This window comes from Syngnathus acus, chromosome 12 (assembly GCF_901709675.1).
Source record: "Syngnathus acus chromosome 12, fSynAcu1.2, whole genome shotgun sequence".
In the NCBI taxonomy this organism is placed as follows: domain Eukaryota; kingdom Metazoa; phylum Chordata; class Actinopteri; order Syngnathiformes; family Syngnathidae; genus Syngnathus; species Syngnathus acus.
The window spans coordinates 4,132,646-4,143,274 of NC_051097.1; the positions used below are offsets into that span (position 1 = coordinate 4,132,646).

At 45.7% G+C, this 10,629-nt stretch overlaps 2 protein-coding genes across 4 annotated transcripts in view; one reads left to right on the forward strand and one right to left on the reverse strand.

The window, feature by feature from the left end:
- The window catches only part of LOC119131727 (C-type mannose receptor 2-like), a 399,366-nt gene extending 394,474 nt beyond the window's left edge, over positions 1–4,892 (forward strand). For 2 of the 3 annotated variants that reach the window (XM_037266417.1, XM_037266415.1), the window contains exons 12-14: positions 4,122–4,154; positions 4,221–4,379; positions 4,674–4,891. In XM_037266417.1, coding sequence (XP_037122312.1) covers positions 4,122–4,154; positions 4,221–4,379; positions 4,674–4,837 — 356 coding nt within the window. In that variant the 3' untranslated portion in view covers positions 4,838–4,891. Of the gene's footprint in view, positions 1–3,744; positions 3,865–3,941; positions 4,053–4,121; positions 4,155–4,220; positions 4,380–4,673 lie in introns of all 3 variants that reach the window. The other variant, XM_037266416.1, reaches the window with a different exon arrangement.
- LOC119131662 (lymphocyte antigen 75-like) overlaps positions 1–10,629 on the reverse strand; it is a 1,013,224-nt gene that overhangs the window by 559,677 nt on the left and 442,918 nt on the right. The window lies entirely within an intron of this gene.

Sequence of the window (10,629 nt, forward strand, 5' to 3'; positions counted from 1 at the left end):
CGCCATGCCCACCAAGACCTGGAAGGAGGCCCGAGACGAGTGCGCCCGCCTCAGAGGCAACCTGCTCGCCATCACCGACTCGAACGAACACACCTTCATACGAGGTAGGCCGTCCACAGTCTGCTGCGCTTTTTGGTGCATCTGAAGTGCTTGATGAAATAATCCATGCGGAAGAAAGTTAAATCGAGAGACCACCGACTCGCGTCAACATTTTGCCGAGTTTCTGTCATTCCAAAGAAAAGACCAAAAATAAGCTTGTGACCCCCATGAACAAGGACCCAACCCAGACGTCACCCGCACTTTGTTTCAGTTCAGCGTTTTGCACTCGCATCTGTAAGATGCTTCAACCTTCTGTTCTGTATTTACCTTTGACCCAAAGGGCTTCTGCCAAGCGGTTCCTCTTTGTGGTTGGACGCCAGCGACATCATTGTTGAAGTCGGCAGCGAGCAGTCTGACGTTTCCTCACCGAGTTCCGTCCTTTTGGGCGCAAGTGGGTCTAAAACCTGGCCGATGTTCGGAGGAAGGAAGGAGCGCTGAGCATCTGTGGTCTCTTTCAAGGTAACCCTGGTGACCCCCCCGGCCGACGCTGCAACTCCTTACTCCGTGGCAAGGGCGGCATGGAAGTTGTCGATTGCGAGAAGAAGCGCGGCTACGTCTGCAAGAGAAGAGGTAAGACGAGATGCTCGGCCGATTCTCCCCAATGTGTGTCAACAGACACATTTTTTGTCGTACGTGAGTGTTGATGCAGATGACGCATTTGTCTGAAACTGAGTGCGTAATCCCCAAATGTGTCCTCAGTCGTTCAGACATGTGAAAGGACCAAAGGGTGGCGCCGCTTTGGCTCCAACTGCTACAAGAAGATGGAGACCACCAACGGTTGGCTGGGGGCTCGTTACGACTGCGTCTGGGAGGGCGGCGACCTGGTCTCCATCACCTCCGAGGACGAGCAAAGCTTCGTGAAGGAGCAAATGGGCGACAAGCCGTTCTGGATCGGACATTCCAATCTGGTGAGACGAAAGCGGTGGAATACGTTGACTCTCCGCTGGTACTTAACTGTCACCTGCGATTGCTTTCGGCAGAACTGCGACGTGGCCTGGTGTCAGTTTTTTGAAGCAGGAGAAAAAAGACTGTCTTTGTCCGACACCGGTGTGACGCCGACCTACACCAACTGGGACTCGCGTCAAGATAGAAGGTAAGAAGGTCACCTCTTTGCGTCCTTTTGTTGTCAGGCGGAACACACAGCGAGATTATGGACCCCATCTGCGAATTTTGAGAGAGCACACGTATTGATGAGAAAGGAGGAAAAGCCTCCTAATTGGCACGTTTGTCGGATGTGTTTTTCCTTTTTCCCGACTTTTCTCAACAGCCCCAACAATGAATCCTGCGCTTACGTCAACCAAGGTGTGTACGTTGACAGTCAGCCTGGAAAGTGGAGACATGGCTCGTGCGGATCCTCATTGGCGTACATGTGCGAGCGGCCGCTCGACGGTAAGTCCACACGTCCGTTGCGATGTTGACGCTCAAAGGAGAAGAAAATGCAATCATGTTGTCCTCCTGCAGCCTGCCCAGACGGACGACTGTGTTCCTACAAAGACTATGGAATCGGCTACAATCGAGTGGAGAGTGAGTGGCAGCGACGTTTTTTTCCACACCTGCACTGTCTTGTGGATTTGTAATCCATGTGTCTTGGTGGCTTCAGCTTCCTACTGCAACCCTGGCGACTTCCTGTATAGGGACTCTTGCTATCACTTTGAGGGGATGAAGCGAACTTGGGAGGCAGCTGAGAGGTTCTGCAAAGAATGGAACGGTCACCTGGCCAGCGTCCACTCACTGGTTGATAGCCAATTCTTGGCTGGTGAGCGTCAAGACCAACTGCCGATACCAGCAATCGTCCCCGAGCGCTTCACAATGTCTGACACGGTGCTCTTCTTGTGCTAAATTTCCTTGCTTCTTTGATATCCCCAAGCTCACGCACCATATGCAGGAGGAGTGCAATCTTGGGTGGGACTCAAGAAGAACAAGGACAACTTTGAGTGGAGCGACGCAACACCTACGGTAAGTGAAACGTTTAGAGCAGTCTACAAAAGTTGTCATTTGCTCAGAATGCAGGTGTCATATCGAATGGCAAAAGTTCCAAGTGAGGACAAATGTGACGAGAAGAGATAAACATTGAATGTGTAAATCATCTGGACCGTTACCAAGGACAAAGTTGTGGAACTATGTGTGTAGTATTGTAATTTACAAGTGTAATGCAGGTGGGGTGAATCAATGACCCGAGATGAAATAAGTTTACAAAATGTATTAAAACCAAAAAAGAATAACAGAACAAACAAAAAAGGACAGCAGGCAGCGGTATATGTGAACAACTGTAAAAAGTGTGTCACTAAACAATTAAAACTATGTTCTAATCCAACTCCTAAATTCCACATACCTGACAGGTTGTACACCCACACCCAGTCACTCACACACCACGCCTCGACCACCAATCGACCCTGTCAAATGAAAACACATTTACCACAAATAATCATACCACAATACTGAAACACTAAAACAAGAATTACCAGATTAGGACGCTTTGCTCCACACACCGTACTGCGTGGGCCCAGCGATCTTTCTCGCCATCCACACAAAACTGGCACCTCGCCGCAACGTGGGACTTCCTATTAATACCCTGTCCCAGAGTGCCCCCGCCGTGGTTCCACTTGACACACAAGAAAACCAAATAAAATGAAAAAAAAAATCAGTGATGATCAAAGTGCAGAATTTCACGGGTCAAAGTTAGATATTTCTGAGAATAAAATGAGTCTGAAACGCAAGTTGCGATTTAACTGGAAGACAGTTGTAAATTGATATAAAAGTCGTTCAAAAATGGATGAATGGATATAATGTGAGAAAAGGATCGAGAAAATATTGATTCGTGGGAGGAAAAAAGGACCCAAATGTAGCGGGAAGCAAGACCAAACGCGCCAAAGTCATGTTTGCCGTGTCGTCAGCAGGGCAACATTGCATGGGTGCGAAACCGGCCAACAGGACGTGGTGATTGCTGTGCGCTATCGCCAACTGGACAAGTTGCGGACTGGCCCTGCACCAATAGTCGGTCATTCATCTGTAAAAAAGGTCCGAAAATGAAGACCACTCACTTTGCACTTCCATGTGCTCCCTCTATCTAAGAGTGCTAATGAGTCCTCTCTTTTCCTTGCAGCCAAGGTCCAAGAGTTTCTTCTTCCTCCGCCGGCAGGTTGGCGTCCCACTCGGCAGTCGACACGTGGTCTCTTGTCACCGGTTTGCCCTCAAGTGACTCGACTCTCGCTTGCAGGCTGGAGTGCAAAGTGCGGCTGGTGGCCGGACCGATCCTCGTCCTCCGACTTCTGCTATTTGATTCAACGCAGGCCCACCAAGACCTGGAAGGAGGCGCGAGACGACTGCCTCCGCCGCGGAGGCGATCTGCTCAGCATCACCGACTCACATGACCAGGCCTTCATACAAAGTAGGCTGTCCGTCTGTCAGGTTACCGTCAGGGCTGTTGAATTCCCCCAACATGGGTGGAGCTCCAGACATCACCTGCGTTTGGTTCCTCTGACAACCTTTAACATTTACGCATTCAAATCACGTGCCTCTTCATCGGTACTACCAATGAGCAGTTGGTGTATCTTTGCTCCCCTCCCGGAAGAAGCCGGCAGCGAGCAAAGCACCAACAGGATTGTTTCAAACGCTTGTTGCACATTTTACCACATATCTCCAAAGGTCTGTACACTTTTCTGCCGAGCTCTCCCTCTCTGTGGTTGGGCGTCAACAACAACATCACGAAAGACGGCAGCGAGTGGACTGACGGATCCCCGTTCGCTTACGTGCTCATGGACGGAGGTGGGTCAAAAACCCAACAGATGTTTGTCTCGGATGTTGCGGAGGAACGGAGCCGAGCATCTGTCGTCTCCTTCCAGATGACCCCGGTGACCTCTCTGGTGCACCCTGTCTTTCCTTACTCACAAGCAACGGTCGCTGGAAGTTTGACGATTGCAGGAAGAAAAGGGGCTACATCTGCAAGAAAAGAGGTAAGACGTGACGACGCTCAGACGAGTCTCACAATGTGCTGATTCACATCTTTGGCTGTTTTCTTGCAGGAAACACGCCAAAACCTCCGCAGCCTCATGACGGTAAGTCGTCTTAAACAGTGGCTTCAAACAATCCTAGGCAAAAATGACCTGACGATGCTTTTTCAGGCTTTAAGGAGATCCTTGTCTGCGACAACCATTCTGCTGACCTCGTATGTGAGAGTGAGGGTGAGGGTCAGAAGCAAGGCCGCATCAGCATCCAGTCCGCCTTTTACGGTCGGCGGAGTGACGATGTTTGCTTGGTGGACAGCGACTCATACGACGACGGTAAGACCTGAGAAGCCACCATTTTGATGCCGCCAATTAAGGCATTTATCCGCCTACCTCTGAAGGCTCAGTCAGTAGTGTTTTGCTTGGTCTCCTCCCGGAAGTCTCCAAAGAACTTTGGCATGCTACAGAACGTAATGAAAATGAACCAATGCTTACAAACCGTTCGGATGCCGGACTGAGTCTGTATGCAGAAACGTGCTCGTTTTGTTCGACTTTCTCTTGGTGAACTCATTCAGGTGCATCAATGCTCATCAGGCCTACTCAGACTCACCGATGTGTTGTAACTTGCAGAGTACTGCGGAGTGGAAGGCATCCTCTCTTACTACAGGAAAATGTGCAACGGCCACCAAAAATGCCACGTTGAGCTTTTGGAGGACGATTCCTGCCCTGCCCCCTCCAAATATCTGGAGATGGTCTATAGCTGCGAACACAAAGGTGGGCTTTACGTCTCGTGATCTTCTGCTCTGCAATCCCAAGAAACAATGCAAGGAGTCCCACGAGGGGACAGATGGGCAGATTTGTATTTTATTTCCCTTTAAGCATCCGTTCCAAATGAAAATGACTTTTGGCTGTCCTCAGTATGTCTTGACAGTCTGGGCATTGCGGACGGGCGCCTCACAGACTCTGTCTTCAAAGCCTCCTCCTCGATGGAAGACGCCACCCCAGAAAAAGCCCGCCTCAATGGAGAGTCCTGCTGGAAGCCGTCAAAAGATCGTACGCAGATAATTGACAGCTTGGCACTGTGGTCTCCTGAGCGTTCTAATGTCTTGTCCCCTCCAGCCATCGGCAGCTGGATCCAGGTGAACCTCGGTTACATGAGAAAGGTGACGGGGATCGTGACCAAGGGGTGTGATAGCGCTAATATTGGCTCCTGGAACATCCAACTTGAGATGCAGCTGAGCGTTAATCGGAGGAAGTGGACAAAATACCCAGACGGGAAGGTGAGTGCAGGGACAATCGAGTCGACCTCAACCTCATCCTCCAAAATTGTCACAACAAACAAGCAAACATCCTATTTCTAGTTCATCGGTGGTGGGACTCATCTGCTTGAGACCCCGGCATTTGCTAAGTACGTCCGCATTCTGCCGCTGGAGAGTCATCCAGAATTCGGCCTCCGCTTTGACATCTTGGGATGCGCACATGACGGTGAGCAACACAATCTACTGCTTTGCTTGCCGATAACAACAAGCCCAAAACAATGAAGAATGATCCCGCCTTATGTCCGACAGATGCGATGACCTGTGCCAGACAGTTCAACAGCCTCCACTTGACCGATTCGATGACGTGAGTCACACTTGACACAATGTTTCATGACGATGACCACCTGTCATCAATTTCACAACATACGTGTCTTCTGCAGGTTCTACTGTCCACCTGGGTGTGCCAAAGACAAACACTTTGTCTTTGGAACATTGGTCTACTCAGAGGTACGCGATTACCTCACCCACCAGTTGAGTTCTTGTCTGTGACTGCAACTTTGTGTAAACGCAGGACTCGCACATCTGCGCGGCCGCTATTCACGCTGGCGTCATTCAGAACGACATCGGAGGAGATTGTATTGTGATGCGAGCTCCCAAACAGCCAGTCTACACGGGCTTCGCTGGGAACGGGATCATCTCCAGACAGTGAGTGACCAACTTTCACGGAAAAGTCCCATGAAGAGCCACCAGCTAATTATCGCTTTACTATTTGCAGTTCGGACGACCCTCTGGGTGATTCTTATACGTTTGCAGATGGAGGTGAGTTCAGAAAATATTTCTTTATGTCACGTCAACTGTTGATGACAAGTAAAACTCGATGTCTCACCTGCAGAGCGCAGATGCTCGGCACCTGACTGGGAGGAGTTTGCGGGTTTCTGCTACAAATTCTTTGAAGACGTAAAGAACTGGGATGATGCTCAACGGGTCTGCCGTGGTTTTGGTGCCGAACTGATGTCCATTCGCTCCAAAGTGGAGCAGGCGTGGGTTAAAAGTGCCTCTGAGTTTGGTACGTATCCCAACGATTGATTAATTAACAGTCTCTGTAGAGCGACCGGATGGGTGGAATATCTGAGAACCAGATGACAGCTTTGTTCTCATCCGTCCTCCGCAGAAACCAGCGATATGTGGACCGGACTGAATGACCTGGTGCTTCCCGGCATGTTTGTGTGGTCGGACCGCCACAAGGTGACCTTCACCCACTGGGCCGCAGGAGAACCCTACCAGCGTGTCGGCCTCGGCAAGCACTGCGTGGCTCAGTTATGGCAGGTGGGTGCTCAATTGAGCATTTGGAAGAATACCTTTGCGTTCCACTGAAACTGATGGTTTTCTTTCAGACTGGAAAATGGAAGCTAATGTCTTGCGCCCAAGTCAACAGCTTCATGTGCAAGATGCCCAAAGTGCACTTTCCAATTACCTCATCGAAGCCACAGGTAGCACAGTAGAGTCCACCTGCCAACAGCAGGATGCCCGTGGAGAAAATCTACAACGGTGCGCCCCAAGGAAGTCATCGAAGAAGAAGAAGAGCAACTTTTAATACCCTCCCTACTCTGCTCAGTAACTATAAATAGTATCAAAGTTACAATCGGAACACCTCTGCATAAGTTTGTAATTCATACAGTAGCTGCATTTAGCTTCGCTATTATTAGCCAACAAGATGTCGTGTCCAGATGAAATGTGAACAAGCATGCTATGTTCACTAACACTCGACTCTGCTTGGTCTACTTTGTCTTTCTTTTCTTTTTTTTTGCACGCTTGACAACTTTGGCTGCCTTTTCGTAAAGAGTTACTCACTGAAAGAACAATACATATTGTACAGAAATCCCAGTGCTTTGAAAGAGCCCAATCGTAAGAACGTGACAGGCAAGAATAGTCTTGGAGCTGGAATGAAAGTCCAAAGTCGGTTACTGGTATTGTTCTTTGTTTTGTTTTATATTCATGTCGTGTTGTGTTGTCATGTCGTAATCGCCCTTAGAAAAGGGTGCCCAGACTCGACAGCCTTTTGTTTTATTCTGGTTAAAAAAAAACAATATATATTTTATGATTACAAATAATGAATTGTGAATCAACAGTGAGCTATGTTACTGCCAATGATGTCTGCAATTGTAGACAGTATTTCACTGGAAGGGTAATTCAGTATTTTCCATCAGTACTGCAAGTACAAGTCACTGTATATATCATGTAAATTTAAATCCAGCATTTTGATAACTGATGGCAGTTTTTTACTCGATCGCTGCTGTCAGAAAAATTGTGTTTTCCACTTTTGTTGTTTCTACGGTATGTTACTACATCTACAATTCACTGTATACAATTCATGTATTATTGCATTTTTGATTACTGATTGCAGAAGTGGTTTACTCAATCACTGCTGTCAGAAAAATTTTGGTTTTCACTGTCGTTTGATTTTTATTAATTTCAAAATAAAAGAAACTGATTACGATTCTGGTTTTTTTTTTTTTCTACATTTTTTGACTGATTCAAACCATGCCAACTAAACTGTTCACTTTACCCCGACCATAAACTCTTGCTAAATTTAAAAACAAAAGGAAAATGTTTTAAATGATCTCTCAATGAATTGGGTTGAATTAAATTTGGTTGAATTAAACACTTGTGCCCCTGTCTGGGACTGTTTAACAAATCAGATGAAATAGGTAGTATTTGAAAATAGACCTACATATTTGAAACACTCTCGACATCAGAGGCTGTTTGACAAAACAAATACTCAACAAGCACCTATTCATACAACTTGGAAACACTTTTATTCCTGTGGCCTCGAGGAAAAAGAAAAAAAAAAATCATAAAATTGGTTTCTTCTGGCACTGACAAAAACACACACAGTATTGTATAACAGTATATTTGAGACATCAAGGGCTGGTTGCAGGGTTGTGAAAAACGGACACTTAACCAAATGCGGTGGAGGGTTTTGTCATTATACCGTTCAGAATGGGGCCCAACCGATTATCATTCTGCCGACTAAATCGGCCTTATATACTAGCTCTTTTCAGAATATTCCACATCAGCCCAAATCAGGATGAATATTCTTTTCGTCTACATAGATACAAGCTAGTGTGCTTACACTGTTTGTCCACTAAGTAGAGCTGTGATTTCATCTAACCCTCAATTCTTCTTGCCAATATGTCCAGTTGTGCCCCAAGTGTGGTGAATGAGTGTTTCCTGGGTACCAAAGGAAGGATGGGTTTCATCTGCTTTCGCTCCCGAGTTCCACCAGGGGCACACCTGTACATGTTAGCCCACATGATCTTATATGGGCTGGAAGTGGGCAAAGGTACCGGGTTCCACATCGTCTCCATCTTGGATTTGTGGGCATTTCGAACTGGGTAAATGCGGTGGGTGCAATAAGGGGAGTGTCTGAGCGAGGTGGGCATGGGAATTGCCTGGCCTACACACTGGGCACCTTTTTCCAATCAGCAGCTACTTGAGGGCAGTTTCAGCAATGTGCTGGTGCAGAATGTTTGCATCGCTCTTTTCCATGTGCATTGTAGTTTTTGAACTCACTTCTCTCGTGTACTAAGTGATGACTTGTATGTTCTGTGCGCTTATGGATTTTGTTTTTTCTTCTTCTTCTTCTTGCCACTGTAAGTACATGTGACTCTTTTGAGTTGTTTTTCTTGTAGCTCCTTACCTTATCCTTTTATCGTTCTGTCTAACCTTCTGCACATCCTCGCCTTTTGTTGTTTTTCACATTTGTTTTCATGCACCCTTGTTTAATAAAAGTATTTTCCAAATTGGATCAAGTCTTCAATCACATCAAAAAATTAACAAATGAATATGAGTGGTATTGCAACTTGAATTTATTCAGTTTTCAAATTAATACTTTACATTAAAATGACCTGAAATACATTTCGGTTGTTCCACCCCTACAAAAAAAATAATCTAACTATATGATGAAATTATGCTAGAAAAAAGAATTTGAAAGAGGGCAAATGCTTTTTCATGGCATTGTGTCTGTATGTGCCCTGTAATTGATTGGTGATCAGACCAGGGTGCAGGAGACCCTTCTTACAATATAAAACAGGAAAATGTGTAAAAACATGACACTTTATGTGAATATTAAATGAGTATGCACTACAAGGAGACATAAACAATGGTATAATTCTTTCTATATTAAAATAGAACAGTGTCAACAGATTTCATGTCTCCACGGCAACAGGTCAGTCACATTTTAACCATGGCTTCGGATCAGCACACAGAGGAACACAGAGGCACACACTCAAAGGTGAATTCGGTCAAACACGTTTGTCACATGTGCCTGCCCACACTTGCAATGTGGCTTAATAGAGCTCTGCTTGGGCACATCATGCATGATGTGGTATCCATGACAACTGGAATGCAACTGATACAATTAAAGATAAAATATTAAATGAGCAATCAGTAGCGAGAGCATGAAGAAAATATTGTTTGTTAACATTAAAAGACATTGTATTTTCTTGTTGATGGAGAAATGTCACTTGATAAACATATATGAAAATCCTTACAGTACTGTTAGAGCAGGGGTGTCAAACTCAATTGCACAGGGGGCCAAAATTCAAAACACACTTCAGGTCGCGGGCCGAACAGAACAAACATTTATTGAACACACTAAAACTAACTTTTAACATAAATATAAATACAAACGGACAGGAATGTTATTCTGGAATAAATAAACTTAAACTTTAAATAACTTAAAATATCTTGATCTCCATAAAAATATATCCAGTTAAAATTATACAAGTTAGAAATTGGAACATGCTGCAAAAAAAAACGCCTGAAAAAATAAATTAAAATGGTGACAGTGCTTGTACTTCAAGTAAACATTAATTAATGTCAGCTTCTTCTTTAACTCTTCTACCTTCTGTATCTTCTGCTCTGCATTCAGGTCTTTCAGATTATCCAGATGTTTTGTTTCATAGTGCCGTCTTAGATTAAACTCTTTCAATACAGCCACATTAGCGCCACAAATGAGACAAACGGGCTTACCGGCAATGTCAGTAAACATATACTCAACCTCCCATCGGTTTTTAAAGGCTCTGTTTTCAGCATCAACTTTTCTCTTCGGCATCATGAGGGGCTAGCTTCGCAATAACTTGCAGCAACAAGCACTTGACCGGATCGCCGCGGAAAAACGCTCCCATAATGCAGTGCTTTCGCTGCAAGGCAGCAAGGCAGCGAAAGCACTGCATTATGGGATCTGTAGTTTATTGTGTTATCATCGCTTCATATCGTCGGGCCATTAGTAACAATAATATAAAATGATCTCGCGGGCCGGATAT